At 38.2% G+C, this 27,029-nt stretch overlaps 1 protein-coding gene across 3 annotated transcripts; it reads right to left on the bottom strand.

The window, feature by feature from the left end:
* Window positions 1-4,397: 4,397 nt before the first annotated feature.
* On the bottom strand, window positions 4,398-19,460 carry Msl3 (MSL complex subunit 3). Of its 3 annotated transcripts, none has more exons than XM_077107005.1 (13): window positions 19,312-19,460; window positions 17,828-17,910; window positions 17,335-17,430; window positions 16,998-17,098; window positions 16,022-16,107; window positions 15,349-15,471; window positions 14,654-14,814; window positions 13,726-13,884; window positions 11,919-12,181; window positions 9,960-10,069; window positions 7,709-7,808; window positions 7,243-7,327; window positions 4,398-5,262 (listed from the first exon to the last, which is right to left on the bottom strand). In XM_077107005.1, the coding sequence occupies exons 1-13, from the start codon at window positions 19,411-19,413 to the stop codon at window positions 5,163-5,165; spliced, it is 1,569 nt and encodes a 522-aa protein (XP_076963120.1). In that variant the 5' UTR covers window positions 19,414-19,460; the 3' UTR covers window positions 4,398-5,162. The 3 variants fall into 3 exon arrangements, with proteins under 3 accessions (XP_076963120.1, XP_076963121.1, XP_076963122.1); XM_077107006.1 differs by having other exon boundaries at window positions 16,025-16,107; XM_077107007.1 differs by lacking the exon at window positions 19,312-19,460 and adding an exon at window positions 18,067-18,233.
* Between the last annotated feature and the right edge of the window lie 7,569 nt (window positions 19,461-27,029).

Here is a 27,029-nt window from a genome sequence, read left to right as displayed (position 1 = left end):
TGATATCCCAGGATAATGTACAGCCCTTTATGATCTGTCACTTGTCCCTTGACCTGTTACTTCTTGACCTCCTAAATAAGCTCCAGCCAAACAATCCTCCATAAAATTCCAAGTACACTTTTACCTCATTGTCTTAGTCTAGGCTGTTCCCTCTGGCTAAGTGTGCTTCCCCCAGTATTTGCATGTTCCTCTCCCTTTCTACCTTTAGGTTTTGCTCAAATGTCATCAATAAGTGATACATGGAACTATAACCACATAGAACTACAATCACTTTTTTAAGTGTTAATTTTGACTTTAGGAATAGGGTCTATTAATTACTAGAAGATTTATTGGTGTGTTAGTTCATGTTTCATTATTCTGACCGAATACCTGATACAAACAACTAAAAGGAGAAAATATTTATTTTGGCTCATGATTTCAGAGGTTCAGTCCATTGTTGGACACCTCCATTGCAATGAGCCTGTGATGAGGCAGAACATGAAGGTAGAAAGGTGTGGTGAAGGAAACCTGCTTTGTACTTGGCATCCAGGAAGGAGAGGGGGAGGGGCAGCAGGGGAAAGGGCAGGGAGGTATGCAGTCCAAGTCCACACCCTTTGTGACCTACTTCTTTCAATGAGGTCCCACCTCCTAGTAATCCTTTCAGCTATCAATGGATTAATCAATCCACTGATGAGATGGAGCCCTCATGATCCAATTATTTCCTAAAAGTCCCACCTATAAATACATGAGCCTTTTGTGGACATTCCATATCTAAACCATAACAATATGCATTCAGAATAGATGATAACTTTAGTAAGACTAATAAAAAGGGCAAAATAATCTGATAATAAAAATGCAAGATCCTACTATTGTGTCCATTTATATAAATCATGTTAAGTCCATAGAAATCAGTTAAGTATGAGCAGACCAATATGTGAAAATTATTTCCTGATCGTCACTTGAATTACTTTTGCTGGGCTAGAGAGAAATCAATTTTTCTAATACTCTTTGAATTCAGCTATGATAACCCTGTCCATTTAGCAGTTATTCCATTTTACAGCTCTTATTATACCTCATGCAACAAAGGATCTAGATGCCAAAATTGAGATATTTTGTTAAATTTTCTAGGAAACCAAACATTCATAAAACTCTTGAAAATGTGATTAATAAAAGTATAATTGAATCTTGAATGAACTTATTAAATTTCTTCTTTGGAATCAGCCCTCAGATTTCAGAATCATGAAAAATTTACCCAACTTTGATCTAGCTATGAAAACAACAAATCCTTCAACTAAGAACTGCTTATTCCTTTAAGACTAGAATCCAGCAAATGGCCAAACAGATGGTGGTTTAAAACAGTAAGAATCCTGGGGGGCATGTGGGAAGGATGAGGACAGTAGAGAAAGTGAAAAGACTGCAGAAAATGATTCCTTCCCCCATTCCTTCCCTCTACCTTCTGATTTATAAAACTTGCCTATTGCCTTGCCTCAACTGGATAAATTGGGAGAAAATAGGGTTAGAATCAGAAGATACCTTAGTTTGAAACTTCCCTTGGTTTTTAACAATGTGAATTCTTATTCCTAGATTTATGTAACGTGATAATACCTTCCTTATGCAGCTGTTCTGAGGACAAAAGGAAGAATGTGAAAAAGTGTGCATAAAAGGCCATCTACATCTGAATCTCATTTCCTGTCCCTGATTTCATACATCCTAACCTCCAACATCTGATAACCATCTTACTCAAGGTGTAGGCTGAGAATAAGCAGCATCAGCAGCCCTGTGAGCTCCTTAAAAGTGCAGACTTCTGAGCCACACTCCAGATCTGCTGGGTTTAAACCCACATTCTAGCAAGAGTGCATTAACATAAAAGCATCACTGTCCTATAGGAAAGGTCCCTATTATTTTCAACAACACCACTGTTTGACCACACATGAATGCTTATTTCACTTATTTGTCCATTTATAGTGATTGTATACCCTGCCATATGATGGAAGATTTTATATGTATGTGTGTATGTGTGTGTATATATATATATATATATATTTTTTTTTTTTTCCATGAGTGTTGTATGTTCACAACATGTCCAGTCTACATCAGATGATCTGGTGTGGCCTCCAAGATAATGCACTTGTCATTGTTCAGAAACAGTGGGGCTAGTTAGGCAGAACATGCCAGGCCTTGCAGATGATTCACTGGGGAGCTTGCATTCTGTTCTTTGATCAGATGTCCCACTATTAGATCAACTGGAGGAAAAGCTGAATCCAAGAAATGGTCTTTGATAAATTCCCCTTGAGTTTAAGAGATGGATTCCGGGGAAGAAGGAAGAAGATAAGAGCATTTTCTATTTTTTTACTAGAACTATATAAAAAACAACACAATTCAATTAGCTTAAATATGCACTAAGGATTTGTCCTAAATGAACAAACATTTGCAAGAATTTGGCTCAAGCATAAGACAAGCAGCAGCCAGAACAGAAAGGTTTCTCTCCAATTACATTGTTTAAAAAAATTTTAACTGCTTTATTGAGGAGTCTCATCTCTCTTTGAAATGCAATCATGATTTCCCCACATTACTGCTCTTAATTTAATCTGTTAAAACCCCTTTTCCAGGATATCAAATCACTTAACACCATGTTGGCTAGATTCCATCACTGATGAAATGTCAGTGACCAAACCTAGCTGAAATGACAAGCAATCAAAATAGTAGAATTATACATTCTTCTTTGGAAAAATGGGAATTATGTTTAATCACTGTCCTTTGTTCTCAGTATACATTTGTATTTTTATACTTTTGTATATTAAGAACTGGTTAAAGTAACACACTTCCTTAATATAGAACTTGATTTACTACAGACTATAGTCTATGCCTATAAAAATATTCTTAACTCTAGTCCCCTAATAAGGACCACATTTTATTCCTCATATTTCCAGTAACTAGTATTTGGCTATAAAGTTGTTGTCAATAAATGTCCAGGTAAATTCACCTTTGAAAATCTTTGCTGAATCTTGACAGCAAATACTACTGAATTACTTTAAAAAATAATGGCAAACAAGGTGATTAATTAATTTCCTCAAATGCTTAGACTTGATAATACAATGACAGGTGGCACCTTTTAAATACTGACAAATGTTTTTGACTTCTTTGGTCTACACTAATATAAATTTAGAAATTTATATAACTATTTGTGCTAAGGTGTTTGTTTAAATTCCCATGTTGTTAACAAAGATCTAGTTTGATATAGAAGTTATCGAAGTATCATTTTAGTCCAATATACTTTTAAATGATTACTTAGAGGAAAACGTTGATGCAATGTGATAATTATTGCAAGGTTTGCCAATAAAGCAATAACTTACAAATCAACAAAGAAAAGGTAATTTGTAATTTTATAAGGATAATCTAGACATTTAAATATTTTTTTTATCTAAGGAATGATTTGAACTATTAGTAACATACAGTAGAATGATGAATATTTTGAAGAAAAATTATTTAAATCTATCTACACTGCATCTAATCAACCTATATGAGGCATTATAATTAAGAAATGTCTTAGAGGGAAGAAAATAATTTTTTGTTATTAGAAAATTACTAAATTGTAAACTGCAAGTATATATGTATATGAGTATACATATATATAAGTATTCTGAGATAACCATTTGTGCTCATTTCATTGAGGACATTTAAAATACTATATTCTTATAAGGGAAAATATTTTTCTTTTCTTTTCCAGGCCCTGAATATTACTGATTAAACTTTTAAAAGCACTTCAGATCACAGTGTAGGAACCAGATTTAAGAAGGCATTACATAAACCAACTGGAGATGAAATCTGTCATGAACCTGAATACTACTCCATATTAGTCATCAAAAACTATGATTTTACTTAACTAAACGCATATAAGAGGATGTCTACTCTGCAGATTTAGATACTGATTCTCACTTGTCAAAGAGAACAAATCACTTTGATGGAACTATTTATAGATTCAAATTTTGGCCCTTGTTGTGTATGACCAATAGGTCAATTAAGCTGAGCTACATGAAAAGAGACTTTTGACAGTCAATGCCTGCATGGAATGCCATTCTACCAATTTAGAACTTTTTATACATATGGGGTAAGGGAGTATAGAGAGACTAAAATGAAAATTAGAGGGATGACTACAGTGCCCATCTGCTGGAAATTTTGGAGTAGGATAAACTAGTGCCAGCCCATATGGATCCACAGTCCAGCAACAAGACAGCACAGAACCACTGTAACTTCTAGAAACCACCATCTAGTCATGCTGCCAAGTGAGGGAAAATCAAAGAAGGAAAGGGGGAAAAGGCACAAAAGTTAAACAAAACAAAATCAAAAAGTTACAAGTTAAAGAAGTTTGCTCACTGTTGCCATGCAATAAAAAGGAAAAGACCAGAGCAAACACTCTCTTGATTCTTTCAAACAAAACAGGCGACACTTTATTTAGATCACCAAAAATAACACTTTATAGAAATGGAACTATAACATTACACAACAAAGTATAGCTGTAAAGTCTCCAACAAGACAGGCAATGCTTTATTTAGATAACCAAAAATAATGTTTTCACATTATTTAGATATATTTAGATAACCAAAAATAATGTTTCACAGAGAGGGAACTGTTACAAGCAAATGTATAGCTGCAAGTTTTCTTTTGCCGTCAATATCAATTCCCTCTAAAGTACTTTTGAGACTATTTTGCACTTTCTAAGTACAAACTACAATTCGTTGAACAGAGTTGCTTAGCCTCCTCTCAAGAATGAAAATAGTTTGCAAAAATATTTTGTTTAATGCTAACAAATAACTAAACAATGTGGTTCTTGCTAACAACAAACTGCAACATCTACCAAAACAACTTCGTCTATGTACGCTTTCATGAACATTTCTTTATGAACACAACTGTTCTTTTCCTGCCATCACAGATGGCCTGTGCAGCAGCAAATGTGACATCACAGCATGTTCAGGCACCTAGAAAGTAATTTATAACAAACAACTCAAAAGAACTACAGTATGTGGGCAACTCAAATAACAGAGCCTGCCTCTCACAGAGCCCTCCAGGGTAGGCCCAGTGTTTGTGCTCTCTGTAAAGAAAGCTGAGTACCTCATCAGTTCTTAACCTGGAACCCAGAATACAAAGTCAGACAGAGCAACTGTTCTTATAGAACCATTAAAACTTTAATAGATTGCCCTGGGGTTCTTGGTGCTGTAGTGTGCCTCACAGGCAGCAACATAAGCAGATTCTGGGAAGAAGTCATCATGGTATTCTGCTAAAAACCTGGAAAAAGGAAAAAAAATATCTCAATGAGCATCAGTAAACACAATATTAACTTTCAATGCACTGTAATATTTCAAATTTTTTGATATTAGGAAGAAAAACTGTTACCATCTTCATTTCTACATAATGATTGCTTTCATCACATTTATCTGGCTTCTATGTGAATTACTATTTTTCTGAAGCCTTTTACCATCACTGGGTGTAAAAGTACCTAAATTAAAATCTAAACTCCACTAGGTGGCAGTCTGATTATATAAACACTTTATGAAGCCTCGGAGAATATTTTTCTATTTTTCAAACTATAAAAAAGAACAAATTATGAAATCAATGTCACTTAAGAAATTCACATTGTGTATATGAATGAAGTTATTTGAAAACTGATCTGAATAACTAATTTTGTATTTTGTGTCCTAAGTTGCCATGCCAAAAGGTATCACAGTTCCAATTGCAATATCAAAACCCATAAAAGACTGACCTAAAACTATCTGAAGATGGATGTTAAAATGTGGCCAGTCATTCAAGAATCTGCAACATATAGATAATATGTTGACTCAAACTTCAACTGATTTTCCATAAAGGGTTATAGTACTCTTAAGTATGCAAAATACTCACTAGTAAACTCCTACATGTTTAAATCTCTAAAAATATGCAACACCTTTTTTTAGTAAAAACTGAGTCAAAATTCATTTGACAGCCAGGCCTTTTTTCTTCTATGATTGCACACTTTTTGCAGTCATTACTGAGTCCACTGATTTTAACTGATATCTTCAGATACATTTTTAAAACCTTTACTATATTTATTTGTAAATCCTCCCAAGTTATTTTCTAAACTCCTATCTTTATTTATTTATTTTTGGTACTGGGGATTGAACCCAGGGGCGATTAACCACATCCCCAGCTCTTTTATTATTTATTATGAGACAGTGTCTCACTAATTTGCTTAGGGTCTCTCTAAGTTGCTGAGGCTGGCCTCAAACTTGTAATCCTCCTGCCTCAGGCTTCCAAACTACTGGGATTATAGGCATGTATGGTGAATACTTCAAACTAGAAGGCTTCCATACAATAAGCTGTGGCAGTCTCTTCATATTTTCTTGGCATTTGATTTCAGTGTTTTATGTCACGTAGATATATGGATTTGTTTGAGGGGGATGTTGGGAGGGAAGAAGGTATTTTTGAAACTTCTTTCCAATAAAATGTTTTAAAGTCTAATTCCTCTCAGGATACTTTATTCCTAATTCCTAAAGATAAGTATCTTTTTAAACCATGAGACTGATTTCTGTAGGTAGGGCACTCTTTACTCTGGCAAATCCTAAATTAGTGTGGGGCCTGCCTAGAAGGAGGTATCCTTAAAGAGAAGAAAGAAATAAAGTCAGGTAGCAAGGTTGAGCAAGGTGAGACAGGGTGAAGGCTAGCCCCAAAGACCAAGGTAAGGACATCTGAATGGGAGAGGGGGACAATGAAGCTGGGTCACAGTCTGGGGGATGAAGATAGGAGGCAGATCCTCAGGTCAAACAGTCCTATTAGATAAGAAAATGAAGAATTCAGGAATACTGGCACAGACTAGGGATTATTTATCTTAACTTTAAATTAAATGCCAAAATCAAACCCATAGATGCTAATATAGCAAAGAAAAGTCCTGAATAAAAAAATGTCAATTATTGTCAATCTCAATCACTTCTATTTTACAAATTTATTTTCTATTTACAAGTTTGTCCAACTGTATTCTTCTGGTAACAGAAAAATACTTTACCTCTGTAAAATGAGTACTCTTGACTCTGAAACTGGAGAAATTAGGGGGAAAAATAAAACAAATACCAAAAACACTTGTGTATTACCATTTTGGTTAGAACCCACATCACTTAAGTAACACTGTTACTATTTAAACCATCACACTGCTGCCTTCCACAAGTGCTGAAGAGAAGCTTAGATAAGTCCCATATATAGCAGTAGAGGTAAGTTCTGAGAGAGTAATAAAAATACCTCAGAAAGAGATCAAAGTGCTTCAGTAAAGCCTTCAGATTCTTCTCAGAAAAGGACATCTTTCCAAGGATTTCTGGAAGTTTTACTGCATTAAAAAAAGGGCCAAACATTTACAATTAGAAGAATCTATAAATGTGTAGGAAACATTCAGGGGTCATCTGGATCTCTCTTTTTCCTTTTAGGAACTGAAATTAACATCTACATTATCAAACAAAACCTCTTATTGAACAAAGTTAGAACAGTGGTACCAATACAAAAGTACAACTTTTGTGAAATTTAAGCTTTATTTAATACTTTTCCTTTGAAGAGGTCACCTTTGGATGATTTTTTAGAACCCCAAATGGAAAGTAAGTATCCACATTAGTCAGATATTTGCAGCCCAAACCACAAAATGACATGAATTAATAAGTGTTAAAAACAAAGCTAAATGAAAAATGGAATAACAGAGCAGAAACCAGGATCTTACCAAATAATCGCAACAAATGTTGTGCCCCATAAATATAAGAGGGTGGTGGTGGCTGGTCACCTGGAGGGTAATTGTCAGGTACAAGCTTCCAGGAGAGGACCTGGAAAAAGCATGAGTTGAAGGCTTTCACTATTCCTCATGGAGACACTTCTAATCACATATATCTTATGGCGATTAATTGAATATAGAGGGAAAAATACAACTACATCAAAACAAACAGAGCTTTACAAAAATAAACAAAATTGCAGGACATAATGACTTAAATTTAAAGAAACATTCTTAATTCTCAATAGTTATTACTAACTGTAACTGTTTTGGTCACTTGGGTCTTTTTTCCTTTATTGGAAATCTTACAATGTTAGAGAATGAAGCATTTAAAAACAAACTAAAAAGATGTGTTGAGCAATATTTCCATTGTTTAAAAATTCCTTAATTTCTTGCAGTTGAGTTCACTATGGAATCCAATTTGAATCTCCAAACTCCTCGAATCAACCAGAAATAGGCTTCCAACCTGGTAAATGGTTTCCTTGCCTTTACTGTGAATTTCAGAACTTACGGCTTTTGTTAAAGTAAGAGGTGTTTTTCAAAACACTCTGATGAATTTCCCTGGAAATACATCAGCAAACCAGACATCCCGAGCCTATTTTACTGAGTTACCACTTTGGCTTTTGCAACATGTAAAATTTGGAGAAAAGTGAGCGATAGGACATTAGGATAAGGAATCTAGTTAAAATACCACGGTGGAGGCACTTAAGGAGGTGGGAATTCACTAAGGTCTCTTTAGTTCATTTACCAGAAATCATCCTTCTTTTCTATGGCCTGCAGCTGTACCTGTGACCACTAGATGGCAGAATTGCACAGCTGACCACAGTGGGAATGATGGTCCTTATCTAAATATTAGATGCCCTTTAAAAGAAATGCTGTTTTCCTTTAAATAATAAAACCTGCAGTGCCTCCTTGTCTGAAAAAAATGTGTTGGAGAATGCTTATAATAGTAATTCATTAATCTATCCTCAACAATTACCATAACATAAATAAGGGTACATCAGAGTCAGCCAACTATAGCCCATGTTAAATCTAGTCCAAGGCTTATGTACCAAAAAAAAAAAAAAAAAAAAAAAAAAAAAAAAATCAAATGTAAACTTCCAGCATCTATGAATGAATAAATTTGGGGGGCACAAGCCACACTCATTTATTTATTTATCATCTCTTGCTTTCACACTGTAACAGCAGAGTTCATAGTGTCAAAGAAGAACATACTGTTCTCAACTCTAAAATATTTAGTCTAACTCTTTACAGAGGTAGTTTACTGGCCCCAGTTTCCAGCATCAGATGCACTTTGACTACTAAAGCCATGTTCCTCTGAGCAAACCTATCTATCCCAAAGAAATAAGGAAATCCCAGTCTAAGGGAGAGTCAAGGGATATCCCAAGAACTAAGACTTCTTCTGAACCCTTGAAATGCTTACTAGCTACATCTCCTAAGTGACACTAAAAAAGGTTTCAAAAAGAAAATTTTTCATATATCAAATGATATGTGGTAGCAAGGGCTGTTTTCAGGAATTTAAGGTAATAGGTTCAATTATCTGTCACAATTTTGGCATACAACATGCTTTCAAATGGATGAATATTAGTATTACTGTTAATAATGTAGGAAATTCAGATGTCTAAAGTAGGGGTCAGCAAATGACAATGTGCTGCTTACATCTGGCCAAACATTCTGCCAGCTTCTATATTGCCCATAAGCTAAAAATGGACTCCATATTTTTAAATGATTGAAAAGATACAAAAGGACAATACTTTGTAGCATATGAAAATCATATGCTATTCCATTTTCAGTGTTCATAAATAAAGTTTTACTGGAACACAGAGCACCCATTCTATTTACATGTTGCCTGTGGCTATTTTTGGACCTGGCTAGTTTTAACAGACACCATGTGGTCCACAAAGCCTAAAAGATTTACTTTCTGGCCCGTACCACAAAAAGTATGCTGATGCCTATTCTACAGAATGAAAATATTAGTGTTTCAATAATTGTACTTATCTAAGATAAAAGATGATATCTTTTAGGGTTGGAATCCTAACAATATTCTCTATTTTGAAACCAAAAGCACACTGTTAAGAATAATTCTGCAAACACTTTTGTTAATATTTACAGTAATAGCAGCAAAATGCTTCAGGACCCTAGGATTCAAACAACCACAAATGGTGAAAGAATCACTGGAGATAAACATCAAATACTAACTCTTTACCTCATTTATCTCATTAGTTCTTCTCCCTTCAAAGCCAGCAAACACAGCACTCCCTTCCTTACTAGGAGTTAGAGGAATGGGGGAAGATGATCTGCTATGAACTGGTGTCTCTTCAAAAGAAAAAGATATTTGCTTATAAGTTACACAGGAATTGAATTAAAGAATATCATTAAGACTTATAAACAGCAGAACAAAAATCTAGTCAGTTCTCTAGAACAATAAGGCTTTTCTTTTGTAAAAGATAGCAGTAGAAAATTATTTGGTTAAAAAAAGGAATAAAATAATAATACATGCTAGAGTGTGGAAAAATCTTGAAAACATGCTAAGAGAAAGGAACCCATCACAAAGGGCCACATATCATATGATTCCATGTCCATGAAAGTTACAGGACAAGCAAATCCATAGAGAGAAAGTAGACTAGGGTTGCAAGGAGCTTGCAAAAGGAGGAAATGGGGAGTGAATGCTAATGGGTACAGGGTTTCTTTTGAGGGTGCTAAAAATGTTTCAGATTCAGATGGGTGCACAACTCTATGAAACTAAAAACCACTGAACTGTATACTTCAAATGGGTGAATTGTGGGGTATACAGGGTTTATCTCCATAAACTTGTTAAAAAATATGGTATCGCTGAGCCATTTACTTTCAAATGGTTAATCTTACATGTGAATTTTGCCTCAATAAATAAATAATGCCTCCAGCGGCTCAGGAGGCTGAGGCAGGAGGATTGCAAGTTCAAAGCCAGCCTCAGCAATCAGCGAGGCACTAAGAACTCAGTGAGACCCTGTCTCTAAATAAAATACAAAAATAGGGCTGGGAATGTGGCTCAGTGGTTGAGTGTCCCTGAGTTCAATCCCCAGTACCCACCTCAAATAAATAAATAAACAAATAATGTCAAGAAAAAGAAAAAGCTAGCCCTTCATGTTTTAGTATTTTTTTAAAACGGGTTTGTCTTTTACTTTTCCCAGCTACACCTCCCCAATCTTCAATCAATACTTAATAATCACCTACATACATAGCATATGATTCTATTTATATAAAATGAAGTCATTTTCTATAGGAAAATCTATAGAGATAGATTAATGGTTGCCAAGGATATGGGGAGGACCACATGAGAAGTGACTACTAATGCATATGGGATATCTTTTATGTGGTAGTAAAAATGTTTGGAACTGATTTTGGTGATGATTTAATAAGTCTGAATATATTAAAAACCACTTAAAATGGGTAAATTGTATGGTATGTGGATTATATCTCAATAAACCTGACAAAGCATAGCATTTAATTTTTCTTAACATTATTCAAAAGGATTTTTTTAAACATTTATTTTTTAGTTGTGAGTGGACACAATACCTTTGTTTTATTTTTACACGGTGCTAAGGATGGAACCCAATGCCTCATGCATACTAGGCAAGCACTCTAGCTCTGAGCCACAACCCCAGCCCTCAAAAAGATTTTTTTAATATCTTTTTAGTTGTCAATGGACCTCTATTTTATTTATTTACATGTGGTGCTGAGAATTGAACCCAGTGCCTCACACATGCTAGGCAAGTGCTCTATCACTGAGCCACAACTCTAGCTCTCAAAAGGATTTTTTTAAAGATAGGTTTTTAAGATAAAAAAAATCAAAACCATCCACTAGAACTGCTCATTTTGAATATATCATTAGGATTATACAAAACATGGAATTCCAACAATGCAATTTGCTCCCAAGAAGTGATAGAGAGTGACAGTAAAAAAGGAAAGCTCAGGACACAAAGTTGCACTCTGCCACCTATGCCACATGTACTTTGTCTTTTTATGGCTTGGTTTCCCCTTCTGGAAAGTAGGTGGCCTAATAGAATTCAGACGAAACACATAAACTGTCCATACACACGGGAACTTAAGTGTGTGGCCTGGCCCAGACTGAGCACAAAGGAAGTGATAGCTCTCCCCAGCCTGGAGCTCCCAGGATGGAACTTACTCTTCTCCAGGTGCAGGAATAATTTGGGCATGCTGGAGGATGTGTCCTGCTGCCTTCGCTTGGGCTGAGGTGAAGCGCTACTCTCAGATAGCCTGTCACAGTTGGTGCTATGGCGTGTGGACCGCCTCAGAGACTGCAGTGCTTCTGGCTCAGCTTTGCGCCTCTTGGGGGTGGCTGGTTCACCAGTGGTAGGCTGACTCTCTGTGGACTGTGGTGTAGATGGATTCAACAAAGGTGGGCTTGGAGAGAGCTCTTCCTGGCTCCTAGGCAATAAAGAGAGAATGTCACACACAGCTATCATGTCACATGCCGTCACTTTGCAGAACCCCATAGCTTCTTAAAGGACCTCCTAAAACCAGAACAGGAAGCCCACTCCCAAAACCAGTAGGGCTCTACATCTATGCTTCCAAGTACGACAAAATACACACTTTCTCAAAGAGTTATTCAACAGATGAAGTCATTTGAATCCTCCCCATAACTTTTCAAGGCATGCTGACATTATAAAGATTGTGATGCTCCTTTTATATTTTCTGAGACTGGTGGCTCTATTATGGGAACAATTTTGCCCTAATAAGGGACAGCTGGCAATATAGCTTTGGTTAACACAACTGAGAGAAGGTGAGCTACTGCTGTCTAGTGAGGGGAGACCAGGGATGCTGCTAAAGATCTTACACTGCACAGGACAGCCCCCACCTCAAAGATTCTGTTCAAAACATCAGTGGGGCTGAGACTGAGAAACCCTGGTCTAGGCAAGAACAATATGGTATCACCTCATCAAAACGTAACTAACAGCAGGATTTGAAAAAGGCACGAGCATTAGAGAGAGTACACCCTGGACACTAGAAATCTCCAGGTGTGGAGTAAACATGGGAACATCAATACAGGTGCCCAGTGAGTCTCAAAGACCTCTCAGCTAGGGTGAAACTGACATGGGGGAAAAGGAGAGAAGAGAAAAGCCACCAAAAGGGATGGTAGAGAGGCAGAGAGAATTGGGAAAGGCAGGAGCCATGGAGACCAAGGGACAAAGGAAAGGTGGCAAAAAGTGGTTGATGCAAAATCCAGGCTGTGGCAAGTGGGAAATTATTAATGCCCTTGCAGGAAGTGATTAGTTGGGTACTAGTAGATTAAAGTAGGTGGTAAGGGGTTAAGAGAGATGGATAAATGAAAGTCTTGAGAGCAGGTCACCCTCTCAAGAAGGAAGGAGTGAGAGAGAGTAGCCTAGCATTACACAGATTAAGAGAAGACTTTAAATTGGGGAGTACCCCCTCCAAAGAACAGAGAATGAAGAATGCTTGTTTATTAAGGGAAGAAAAATGGTTACATAGCAGACCACAAAGGAAACTAACTTTTACTAAGGGCTGAAATTTGCTTATTTAATACCACCAAAGAGACAGACGTTCATTCCATTTACAGAGACAAACACGACAGGCCCAGAAGGAACATTCCCAAGTGACATACAGCAAGTCAGGGAGCTCAGGTAAAGCCTACCCTTTCCACCCTTCTTGGCCTGTGCTCTCTTCACTCTAGCCCCCACTGTCTTCTGAAAGATAGGCCAGCTGCTCATAATCCCACCTAAATTCTCTACACTGGAATCTTTACTTGGGGAAAAATCTTCTGGAGCCATGAGAAAGTAAAGAACAACTTTAGCTTACCTAGGAAAAAAGAAATTACCAGTATGGGAACTTTTCAATTGTTCCCTTCCTCCAAACACATTGGCCCCCACAGCATCAGACTGGACTCTTCCAAAAAGGATTTTAATATGTTAATGCTGACATCTGAGGGTGAAAGTGCAAGTTATCTAACTTACCTATTAGTGTTTGTGGCACTTTCCTTAATTGGAAGAAAAAATTTAGACGAAGTCACCTTTTTATACTGAGCTTGTTCATATGGGTAGAGCAAAACCAGTGGGAGAGTATAATCAAAGGTTATTCTTAATCCATCCACCATCTCCTTACAAAGGTCCACACTGGGAGGAGAAAAAGAAAAGATAAGAGATGTGATAATGAAACAGATACTCTAAATTTTCACAACAAAGTTGTACACTCTTAATATAGAAGAGGTTTAAACTTAAACATTATATATTACACCTATACCTATAAAGAAGGAAATGAATTTATGGATGTTAACAATTAATGTTAAAATAGGGACATAAATTCATACTATAAAGTGCAGAAAGTACATCAGCAACTTCAACATACCTATTTAACACAAGTAAGTTCAATGTTACTTGTGGAGATCCAGAATCCTGTGCTACTAAGAGTGGATAACTGGACAGAACCCACCAGACTCCTAACCCTGCTTCAACTCTACCTCTCCGACCCTGCTCCAGTCATGTTGGGTGGGCAGGGTGGGATATGAGGATGGCTACTTTGACTAGAATAAAGACCTGTTTAGAAACAAGCTTTGATCAAACTCATATTGCCCATTCTGGTGTTTCTCAAGGAAAAAAAAGATAAGTCATTGCCTGCATGATACCACTTAAAATACCAGTCTTAGTGACAAGGTGGTACACTCTCAATGCATCTAGGCCAGATGTGCAAAGAGAGTTCTCAAAGAATTCACAAAAGTAACAATATTTGGCTATGGTTATTCAAAGAGTTAGTAATAAATCATTAAATTATATATTAAATAAATTCAAAATTACTGAACAGAGAAAGGAATTCCCTGGTCTAAATGGGAACAGTTTTTCTAACACACAATGAGAATCATGAGATGCCAAACATGCCAGTACTCACTTTTTTTCTGCTGGGACATAATGCACATTCATATTGGCGTGTACCATAGCATGATGGTGACGAGGCCTCTCATTGGCAGAAAAGGCTGCATTAATAGCAAAATGCTTCACATAGGATTCCAAAATAGTTATGATGTTGGTCTGGCATGGAAGTTTCACTAACTGTTAACAAAATTAAAAACATCTGATGTATGTATACGATAATAATAAGCAATATATTCCAAGAAAGGGTGGTTATACCTCTTTCACTTTTTAACTCAAAAATAAAGGAAAGTTGGGCTGGAGCTATAGCTTGGCTGGTAGAGTGCTTCCGTCACATGCAGAAGGCTATGGGTTCAATCCCCAGCACCACAATCAATCAACCAATCAATCAATCAAGTGAAGTCAATTCTGCTTAGATAAAACTTTTAAAATAAATATGTAATGAAGTTCTGTGATCTTTTTTTTATCATGTCCTCATGTTGATTACACTGTTGCTTTTTGGAGTAGATGTAAGCAGTGATTCTCAATGTGTCAAATTAGAACAATTCTGGGAGCCTCTAAGAGTACACAACCTTTTAAAATCTAACTCAATATAAAACCAAAAATGTTAAAGTTCATTCCTCCAAGCTTCTCAATTGTTGGAGACTGGGATTGCAAAATACAGTTAAATGAAAGCACTAATAACTCTGTGTTTTACATATCCTCCACACTTACCCGTTTCCTCCTGTTAATATAGTAACAATCATCTTCAAGCTGCTTCTTCAGAACTTCGGGGATGTCTATAGTTATTGTCCTTTCTTCCATTTCTTTTTTTGTTTGCAGCTCTAGTTCTTCTTTCTGAAACATCACAATTCCATTTTTAATTAATTAAAATAGGAGCAGAGTCCGTACCAAAAATAGGAGTAGATGAGAGACTGCTATAAAAAAGTACCAGTGTATCCTCAACATTCACATTTTGTCCCAGTTCTAAGTATGCTAAACGCCACAAGTTAACTTGTTCTAGGACGTTAACTATGTTGCAAATGCTTATTTTGTTTCTTCTTCCTTTAAGTTTACCACTGGGGTTATGGTAACTTTGCAAGCAGGCAGAAGAGCCCAAACTCTGTTGTGCTCCATTAAAAATATTCATCATTACAAAATGCAGCTCACAATTTTATTGGGGAAAAAGAGATAATTTATAGAAACACTCCATAGGTATAAAGAGTCACTGAGAGGCTCACATAGTGACTGTAAATAAGGATCACTTTTCTTAAAATGTCAAGCAAATTTTATTATTTTGGTTTAAAATATCTTTAAAAAATCATTCATAAGTACAGAATTTTACTATGAAATTTTACCACTAAAATATATACTAAAGCCAAAGTTTTTATGACAAGAACTTTTTTACCACTTCAGTCTTTTCTTCACTATCACTTCCTTCACTTATTTCTTCATCCTTTTCTTCACCACTGTCATCAGAGGAACTGCTTATGGCTAAGCAAAAAAAAAAAAAAAAAAAACATCAGACAAACTTTTATTATATATTTTTCCTACTGTTATGCTTACAAATCTATAGGTATAGTGTGCATCCTACCAAGAATGATGATTTGCAGTCCTGCATATATTTTAAATGCTGAACACAAATACTGTGCCTTTCTGAAGAGAAATTTATTTTGATAAATATAACATCAACTTCAACAGATGCAAAAATCACACAAGCTAATGACCTGAAAGTGCTTTGTCAGCTAGGATTCAATGGTTCTTTGTTGGATTCATAAATGCTGGAGGTACTTAGAAGAGAATGAACCATGGGAAAGGAGCTGTGTGGGGTTCACTGGTCAAAAAGGCAGTGGTCAAGAGTATGACTCTGATAAGTCTCAGTGATTTGCTGACTTATCATGTTGATGCCACTTTCATTGTCAACAAAAAAAAGAGGTACATATCATAGAGACGCTCCTCAACTTTTGATGGGGTTATGTCCATCAAAAGTTGAAAACGTCCTAAATTACAAATGCATTGAATACACCAAAACTACCAAATATCACAGCAGACTACTTTAAATGCTCTCTGAATAGTTACCTTAGCATAAATTGGGCAAACTCATTTAACACAAAGCTTATTTTAATAAATGCGTTAAGTATATCATGTAATTTTTAAAACATGGTTCTGAAATTGAAAAGCAGAATGTTTACATGGGTGTGCTTTCATACCAGCATAAAATCAAAAAATTCTAAGTTGGAGACCACCTAAAAATAATGAGTTTCCAAAATTTTCCTGTCTATAATTTCAGTGAATCTTCCCCTCAGTTAGTCCTGAAGTATAAAAAAGACTAGGTAAAAGTTCTTTTTGCCCGCCCCCCCAAAAAATGGAGTCAAGTCACTCACAGTTTTCACCATTTTCATCTTTTTCTTCAACAGGGAGACTTTTTAAGACAGAGTCAACACCGGGCAACCTACAGCGCTTCTTCTTTCTTCCTGTGCTTCTCCTGAAAAAAAAAAAAAAAAAAAGTGAACATAATTGAAATAAAGTTTAACATTGATTATTCTTAAATATCTCAAAAACTGAACTTTAGAATATAAATGGTGATCACTTCAGAAACACTGATAATTAAAATATATAAAATTACTTAATAAATATTTTTATTACTTTTAAAGCATAAAATTCAAAACTTAAGGAAATATGCATTGAAAAACATTTATGTCACGATTTTTGTATTCTTACAGGCGAGCTACAGCTTTTCTTGCCAATTTACGCTGTAATCTACGATTTTCATCTGTATCACGAAGCACATGATCTTCGGCTGCCCATCTATCCCAGCTAATTGAACAACAGAAAAAAAAAAGAGGTTGGAAAATTCAGTATTTTATTTTGATATAAAAGAAACACTAAAAAAACCTTAAAGGAACAGAATTGCCCCAGAATTATTGACATTTTAGAAAACTATATAGAAACTTGAAAATCACAAAAGAATGCAAATTAACTGAAAAAAGTAACATTCAAATCCAGAAATAACTGGGGTTTCCAGAATCACTCAGAGAGAATTAAAATGTATTGAACTTAAAAGTAATCATTCCTCAGAACAGGCAAGCTTTGAGAACAAAGCAGAAACAGGAAATGAAACTTTTCTACAAGTGTTTCTAAAACTTAAAGAAGTTTGCGATGTTCTTATGCTATAAAAACAATCGATATTCAGTCTGGTTTAACAAGCACTCACCTTCTGTTCCAACCATTAAAATGAATCAGATATTCTGGGATCTTTCTGCCTTTTTCGTCTTTCCCAACAATAACATCGACAATCTGAAACCAGGAAATATTGCCCACGAACGGCAAAACACACAGAGAATTATTAGTTAGATCAGGAAAACTAGATCATAGTCCCTTTTTAAAAGAAAAGAACGCATTCTCTCCTTTTTTAGACCGAGAGCTGGGTTGAAACATTTTTCCTTTCAATACCATTTTTTTTCCTGAGTGGATGCCTCAAAATAGGAAACATCCGTCCAAGCACTCTGTGATTGGTCTCCGAGTTTGAGACAGGGTGAAGTTTCTGAAGCCATTGGCCGGCTGATTTGTCACTAATGAGAGTCCAGACCACAGAAGAGAATTGCAGCCCTGAGACCTCTGGGAGTTGTAGTCTCCCCGGCTCTGCTGCATCCAATTCCCTGATGGACTGTCAGACTTCGACACCCCTCCCAGTTACATCCCAGGAAGGAACACCTGGGGCAACAAGGGGGCGTGTCCCCCTTTGAGACTCTTGGGCGGGGTGGGAGCAGCCTTAGTAAAGGGACTTAGAAACCCAAAACAGATAGAGACCTTGAAATGTCCTCACTGAGGGCACCGCCTAAGCCTTGCTAAAAGTCGCACCCCAGGCTGCACCTCAGGCTGCACCCGGGCCTCCCCTGTCTCTGCACCAAAGGTTTCGTTTTGGTGGCTCAAAGGATCAGGGACAGCCCTAGGCCCCAAAGCGCCGAAATACACTTTCGTTAGGGATACAGGACTTCAGTGCCTACTCCAGCCCACCGCCCAGACCAGAGAAACTAAAAGATGTGGCCAGGACCCCAAAGATTTAGGGGGATGGGTTCAAGACGCAATTCTGCCCGTACATGTTGACACCCACGCAAATCCTTCAGGGATTGAGAATGTCAATGCTGTAGGGGCCTGAGGGTCCAAGACACTGGGATCAATCATGCCCTCAGAATGGGGTCACGGCCTATGGGAGGGATAGACCCTAAACCTGACTAGAGGTCCCAGGGCAACGAGGTTAAGAGTTGGCAGCCAGCGCTTTGGACCTAAGGAATAAGACCTGGGTCAGGCGGCTAGGGTGGCCCCAAGGAGCCCAGGCGGTGCTGGACCACAAAGGATGAGAAGAAACTTATCGCAAGAGCAGAGACTAGGCGACAGCACATCTATACATGCGGCCCAAGTGGGCACCGTAGGCTCAAACTGCCACCCGGGCCTCGCGACTGTGCGAGCCGGGTACAGCGCTGCAGGAAGCGGAAGCGGAAGCATCTTGGGCCCCCAGCCCGGACTACAGCGCGCGGCACCCCACGAGCGCCCCCTGCTGCCCACGGCTCTCCGCGCAGGCCGGGGAGACCCGCCGCTCTCCCGGCTCCGCGCCGCTGACCGCCCCCGCCCCTGCCCCTGCCTCCCATCGCCAGGGTCCCCGACCCGCTCCTCCTCCCTGGCCCTCCGCGGCGGCACCTTGGCATCGTACAGCACTCGCGCCTTGGTGGGGTCAGGCTCGAAGCACAGCACTTTCTCCCCAGAGTGGAATTTAAATTTCATGCCCTCGCTTGCGCTCATTTGCTCATCGTGGCGGAGGGCGAGGCTCCGGGGCGGGCGGAGCGCGCGCGGTGGGGAAGGGCGGGCGGGGAGGCGGCGCTCCGCGGCCGGGGGGGGCCGGGAATGGCGGAGGCTGCGGCCGCCCCGCCCTCGGCCCCTCCTCCGGCCACCCCGCGCCACTGCGGGGACCTGGGAGACGCCGGGCACGCGCGTTTCCCCCCGGGCGCGCCCCCGCCTGTCCCCGCTGGGGCTCCCCGAGGGGTGCAGGCGGCGAGCGCGACCCCCTGGCCGAGATCTTCCGGCAGAACGGCCCCTCTCGACCCCATGAGAAAGGGTCCCTGCGGCCTCCAGGCTGCGCCCACGTGCACGCGGGGTCGTCACCCCGGACGCGAGCTGTCCTGCCGGGGCGTGGGGGGCGCTTAGGGAGAGAGCCGGTCTGGGGTGGGCACCAGGCTGCGGGGAGGCTGGATGGCGTCTGCCCCCAGGAGCTGCCCAGCCGCGCGCGCGCGCGTCAGCCCCCTTGGCAGAGCTGCGCGCCGATGAGTGTGGCCACGCGAGAAGGACGCTGTGCTGGAGTTGGCTGGAGACAGGCTGTGGCCTTGGGCGAGGGGAGGAGGACATTCCGGGCAGTGAATAGAACACTTGGTCATCCTTCCGAGAGGACAAGCAGGTGGCAGGCACGGAGCCCCCAAGTGACGGAGCGAGCAGTGGACGGCGAGGCAGATGGGTCCTTAAAGGGTCGTTAACATCTTATGTGTCAGCTTCCAGCACTCCGGAATTGCTCCCTCAAGGTCTTCCTTCAGTAGATGAAAAACTCCCTTCAGACTGGAAGCACTATTGAGACCGCTGTTAACGCGGTTCCTGCACAGATGAAGTGCTAAGTAAATACAAGATGAAGGAAAGACCTCCAGAGAAAGGAAGGATGATGCTGGACTGTTTCATTCTCAGAACTGGAAAGACACTGGGCAGTGTAGTTGGATTAAGACGGGGCTGGAGACCAGCATGTAGGCTAATCTCTGCAGTCCTTGTGAACTGCCACTTTTCTTTCCCATACTACTCTGTTCATATCTTAAGAAAATTGTGCTTGCCTCCCTTTCCCTACTATTCCCTCACCAGGTTCTGGACACATATTCTTCATATTTTAGCTTGGGCATTGCCAAGAGAAAATCCCTCAGGCTTCCCAGAAGGAATCATACCCCTCCAGTGTTCCCTCCCAGCACTGTACTTACCCTTTTCTTGCATTTACTGCTCTGCTGTAGAATGGGTTGTTCATTTGCAAGAACCCCTCATTAATATGGTAAGCTCCTTGAAGCTGGGGGTGGGATGTATCTCATCCAGTTCATCATTGTATACTCCTAGCACACAATAAATATTAATTAATGAAACAGATTGCAGATTTATGAAATAGAATCCATAAAACTCAGTGGCTTCCTGGTATAAGGAGCTGAGTGAGTGATAGTTCCACTAGCCAGAATAAAGGCTGGGATCTTTATTCCCTCCTCTGAGAGGAATGACCGGTGGGGGGGAAGATGGCCAAATAATGACCTGTACTAAGGTCATATAGCACAGAAGCCAGAACTGGAACCAAGATTCCTCTCTAGATTGTACTTTATTAGATGAGGAAAGTAGATGGTCGTGTTCCTCCCAAATGGCCGGAGGAGATTTGACACATAGGTAATTGCATGTCACGTATAAATCTTGACTGAAGTATTAATGTTGCGATTTTTTCTTGCCCTTAAAGAGTTCTACTCTAGGCTCAAGCCTTTGGGGTGTTTTCCATTTCCACAATTATGTCATTGAGCATGGCCTCTTTCTCTGCCCCACCCTCCTCCAAAGTCCAAGAAATGAAAAGCCTCCAGGGATCTAACAGCTAAACATTAGCCAATGGTAGCACCCCCTGCAGTCCTCCTCATGGTTAGGCTCCACTAGAAAGGTCCCTATCTTTAGCACTGGTGGAGCAATCTTTGCCTTCTGGGGCCTAAAGGTAAAGTATGTGGTGAGCTACCTAATCTATTCTCACAGAGAATACTGTCCTAGCTTGACACCTTGTACAAGCGATTAATCTGTGATGCTCTTTTGTTATGTTTTAAATTAATATAATGGCTCTTACCTGGTAGGGTTGTTTAAGTATTGGTGTACATGGTTTCGTATAGTGACTGGCATGTAAGTGCTGGGTGAATATTTACTATTGACATTAGGTGTGTTTCTCATCTGTTTTTTTTCTGGTCCTCCATTCATTCACGCAATTAATATTTATTGAGTGTCCTAGACACACAAATTAGAATACCATGATGGTATATTGGAGGATGGCAGAGCAGCAGACAAGCAAATTGCAGCTTTATGGGTACTGGGATAAAGCTGTTGTGAATTAGAAGAGACACATGCCATTACTTCTTCCTAGGAAGAGGCACAATGTTAGAAAAACTTTCTCTCCTTCAGAGAGGAAGTTACTCATGAACTGAAATTTATAAGGTGTTTTCCTCACTTTTCAGTTTTCATCAGGGATCAGGGAATTAAGATAGCCATTAAATCTCTTAAAGCAAGTCTTTTCACTTCTCATTATATGTCACCAAGTGGGTGACTGACCTAGGGTGATCCTTTCTCTTAGCTATAGCAGTGTGCATCCAGCTGGCAATGTAACCATTTGTATCCCTGACCCATCCCTGTCCATCAGTTTTTATCTTTGTTATTTTTTATTTTATTTTATTTTTGACAGGGTGTCTGTGTTGCCAGGGCTGTCCTGGAACTCCTAAATTCAGATCATCCTCCTGCCTCAGCCTACTAGGTAGCTGGCATGTGCTGCCATGCACAGCAGCAGAGCTCCAGTATAGTTTAGATGTTTGTCTTTCCTGCATCTGAAGAGATGTCCCACCAGGGTGCGAGCCTGGGTAAAACTTGATTAAGTAAATACAGTAGGACTCCTCAGGGGATACATTTGTAACAGTTGGGGAACTTTTAACAACACTGATGCCAGGCCTTGAAATTTTGTTTCCAAAGCTCTAAGGTGAAGTCAATAAGTATGAAGAGACGCAGAGGTCTAAACCAGTCACAGCAATCCCTTTTCTCTTGCAGAGATTGGTTTAGGTGTGACCATGTGACACACTTCTGACCAATGAGAAGTTTTCATGGTGAAAACAGGTGGGGGAGGGTGTTTATGGAAAAGATTTTGTCCCTTCAACTCTCAAAAGAAATAGATGTGGCATAATGTCTTCTCTTACTTGCTGGGCATCAGTGTGTGCAGGGGAATGTAAGTGCTGCAGCCATCTTGGCACCATGGAGCTGGCCCTCATCACTGAGGCTTTGAGGATGAAAGACCAAAGGTAGGGCTTGCTGACCTGGTCATTAATGCATCCTTGAGTCCCTTGACTGAGTTAACTAAACAAACCTGCTGCCTAACTCCAGGCTTCTTGCTATGTAGCCTAAAATGCCTGTGCATCCCAAAACATCTCGATTATACCTCTTATGCAGTTTTCAAGAGCTAAATTATTGGCATCTAGTGTGAACTATACTGCTAACTTTGGTGATATTCGTGAGCTGGACCTTCAATAGCAAGAATTTCTGGATGTGTAGACATAATGGGGTATTTGAAATAGAATTTCACAAATATTCAGGAGTAAATAAGCTTCAGGAATGAAGTGTAAACCCAATCACCATTTATTATATAGTTTTAATTTGAATGTCAATTTTATTTTTGACCCAAACTTTGATTTCTGGGCCAGTGCATTTATGAAATAAGAGCAGTCTATTACCTTTCAACCAGATAACTTTATGAATGCATACATTTTTGTCTGAGGTATTATGCAGACAACCATTTTAAGAATGTGTTTGTGGTTAATGAATATTTAGATACTAAGTTGTACTGATTCTTTTACAGAAGTTGCAATGCTTTTGATACTTGGTGTTTCTTAAATCAAAAGTGGGAATGACTTCCATTGCTCCTTGGCTCACATCCATGGTGGTTTTGTTTTGTTTTTGTATTGGGATTGAAACCAGAGAGGCTGCATACCTGCCTTTATTTATTTATTTATTTTGAGACAGGGTCTAGATAAGTTGCCTAGTGCCTCACTAAATTGCTGAGGCTTTCCTTGAACTTGAGATCCTCCTGTCTCAAGTCTCCCAAGTCTAGACTAGAGGTGTGTGTCACTATACCTGGCTCCCAACCAATGTTCTTCAAATGATGTAAGGACATAGTTGCAAAGAGACCCAAGCTCCCTAAATTGTAGTTTTACAATGAAGAAAGGCCTCCAGAGTAATACCATCAGTGCCCTCCAGCCCAAGATGATCAGGAACACACTTGTTGAAAATAAACAAGTTGGGTTTACTGCTCATTTCAGCCAGAAAGAAGGTGTACCACAGGAGTTGTGGGCATCTCAGGAAGGGTTAAGAATAGGCTCATTGGAGAATTTGGACTTGTGTTATGTGATTTGGGGAAGGGTTAAGAAAGCAGTACTTTGCTCTTGGTAGGAGTCTGTCCAGGAGAGAATGTGATTTATGCTTGGGTGATTTATCTTTCCTAGGAGGAGAAAAGATGAGATTAAATCTGAAATTGTAGTTGATTAAAAAAAAAAGCTGCTACTCCTATTTAGCTTGAAAAACAGACTGTTTCCAAATTTGTGATTTGGAATGTAGTTGTGCTTTGTTTTGTGTTTGGACATGATTATAGAGTGGTCTTGTTTTTGTTTTGATCCATCACCGTCACTAAGTGGTTTTATCTGATATTCTGTGATATTGTTTATGGTCAACAGGAAAACAGCCAGGCCTAGCTGTGAATGTATGGCCAGTTCCAGGATATCTGGGGATTTTTTTTTTTTTTTTTGGCCTCAGTGTTCAAGGTTTGTCAAGTGTTTACAATATAATAATCACTGTGCTAAGCGTTTTATGCAGATTGGATTATCCTCATAACTTTATGAGGTGATATTAGGATCATCCTCACTTAACAGATATGGATCCTGGGACCTGTAAACATCTTGTCCCAAGTTGGGGTGTGAGTTTAGGCTGTTGATGATGTACTTAACCACTCATCTCTACAAAACCACACAGCAGCTGTGTGTGACTCAAGACTCAAATCACTTACTTTATAAACAGCAAGAGCTTTAACATATGACATGTCTGTCTTGGACTAAAATCCAATAACAAGTCAGAAACAAATTATAATAGTACACCTATATTATGAAGTGATTTTAAATTACATTTTAGAAAGATAGGTTTTGACATGGAAAAACTGCTAACAGTATGGTAACAACAGCACATCACAAACACAACTTGAGCCAATTAAGGAACTTTGTTAAACTGCCATTTAAACCCCCAGACTGATATATTAGGATGAGGTTCTGGTATCTGTATAACAAATAACTGAAACTTATAGTTTCAGCCTAGAGTTCTGTTTGAGGGTTAGACCACAGCAGGTACTTGTCAGGCTTTTCTATTGTATGATGAAGAGCCTTAAAGTTAACACTCGGGATATAATTGGGTCCTGATGAATTCAGGGCTGTGGAATTTGGTCATTTAATATTTTCTTGCAATAGTATACTTAATTAGGATCAGTTGGTGCTTTTGAAGATGGTGAGGATAATTTACATTATTGGCAAGTTTGAATAAAGCCATTTTGGATATAGATTTGTCCCTGCTGATGAATAAAAAAAAAAAAAAAAAACAACTTTTGGTGTTCAGCCTTCTTATTCAAGATTAAATGTTCAAATCTGCAACTTACTTCCAGTAATAGAACCAAGTAACAATAGCAGCTATTTATCAAGTGGCTTCATGCCAGGTTTTCCTTTGTTCATTTTATTTAGCCCTATAAACTGTTCTCCACAAGTAGATCTTCTTATCTCCAGTTAAAAACAAGAAAAGTAAGGCTCAGAGATGTTAAGGGATTTATCCAAGGTGGCCCATGAATATACATCAGTAGCAAAATGTTTTCAGAGTTCATTATAATTCCCATGCCCTGCTTTCTCAGTTTACTTGTTAACATCCCAACGAGTTTTACTGCTTTGAAAGAGGCTTATAAATGCTAAAGGTTTCAAATAGCAGTGCATTTGTACTGCTATGTAATCTGTGCTCTCTGCACCTGTGACATATCAAATTAGCACTACACCAGGAACATTATTTGCATAAACAAGGACACCAAGCTTGCAGTCATACAATCATTTGTCTTCATGATATTGGGAGTCTATTAGCTTCAAAAGCCATATTACAAAAATATTCTTACAGTTAGAATTTTAAGGAAATTTAGAGAAAATAATTTGCTAAAAATCCAAAATATCAAGTTAGGCTTTTTAAACAATTTGACTAATAAAAAGTTTCCAAATACCAACACCTCTGAAGTATTAAAGCCATTTGGTGTACGAGTTTTTTTTTTTTAACTTAATTGTTGTATTTTATATATGCCTTCAGAATAAAATATTTCTTTTATTTATTTATTTATTTATTTATACTATGTATCTTTTTTAAAAAATTTTTTATTAGTTACACAAGACAGTACAATGATCTTGACAATTCATACATTTGAACCAAATGGGGTATAATTTCTCATTTTTCTGATTGTACAGGTTGCAGAATCACATTGGTCATACAGTCACCTATATACATACAGCAATAATAATGTCTATTTTATTCTGGTATACAAGTTTTAAAGGAACATTGAATGTATTTAAATTGAAAATTTCTGAATTGAAAATTTGCTTTATTGAGATTCACATGACGTTCCTGAATGGAGTAGTTGTGTCCTTGACTATTTTCATGAAAATGACTTGTTGAGGTGAACAGAACCACTACACTGCATAATCCAGCCTAAAATGACTTTGCATTATAAATAATGAAACTAACATGCATTGTATAATACGAATTAGGGGTGAACCTTAGCTGATGAACAAAATACCCATAAACTCTAAATTGTGCAATTAGCCATATTCTGAAAATTGTTAGTTTCTCAATTATTTAAAATATTATATTCCAGTCAGAGAATCTTGAAAATAGTGTTTGTTGTTTTATCATATTTGAAAATGATTTTTTGTTCCATGTAATTTACTTTATAAAAAGTTTTTGAAGGAGTAGTAAAGCAAAGTTACATTGGAATATTTATTATTGGCTTTCATTTCTCCCAGGGATAATGGATATATTGATACATACATAGATCTATAAACATATGTTTGTATGTATAAATATGTATATTTACATATCTATGTATATATTAATATCTATGCATTTATGTATCGATATATGTATATATCAATATATATGTATATGTATCAATATATGCCTCTTTGTACATAAGAAATATATCTGCTTTTTATTCAAATCTATAATTGATGTTTATAAGGTGTCATTTTGACATTGTTTTTGAAACAAACTCATGAACAAATTACCATGTAAGTCAGAAGTCAGTGATTAATGGGTCATGAAAATATTAGCTCAATCTTCATGTTAAAATTTGACATAGGTTACACTTTAGTAGATTTGGATTGTATGTAGTAAAACCTACACTAAAATGGAAATAACTAAAAATGATTTTCAGAGATTAATAATTTACTACAAATATATTTTCAAAACCTTCAAATTTCCAGGGTTGTTTAATGACAATCTTGTTCTGTCTACATACATAGTACTCCTCAATGACAATTGCCATTTGCAATGTGACT

Source organism: Callospermophilus lateralis, chromosome X (genome assembly GCF_048772815.1).
Source record: "Callospermophilus lateralis isolate mCalLat2 chromosome X, mCalLat2.hap1, whole genome shotgun sequence".
Lineage (NCBI taxonomy): Eukaryota > Metazoa > Chordata > Mammalia > Rodentia > Sciuridae > Callospermophilus > Callospermophilus lateralis.
This window is presented reverse-complemented; position numbering and strand designations above follow the sequence as displayed.

Excerpts from the sequence above, each read along its gene's own strand:
- Msl3 (XM_077107005.1), bottom strand. The coding sequence starts at position 19,413 with ATGAGCGCAAGCGAGGGCATGAAATTTAAATTCCACTCTGGGGAGAAA. Across the intron at positions 17,431-17,827 it reads TTTAATGGTTGGAACAGAAG|CTGGGATAGATGGGCAGCCG; the intron begins GTGAGTGCTTGT and ends TTGTTCAATTAG. Across the intron at positions 15,472-16,021 it reads GTGAAGAAAAGACTGAAGTG|AAAGAAGAACTAGAGCTGCA; the intron begins GTAAAAAAGTTC and ends GTGATGTTTCAG.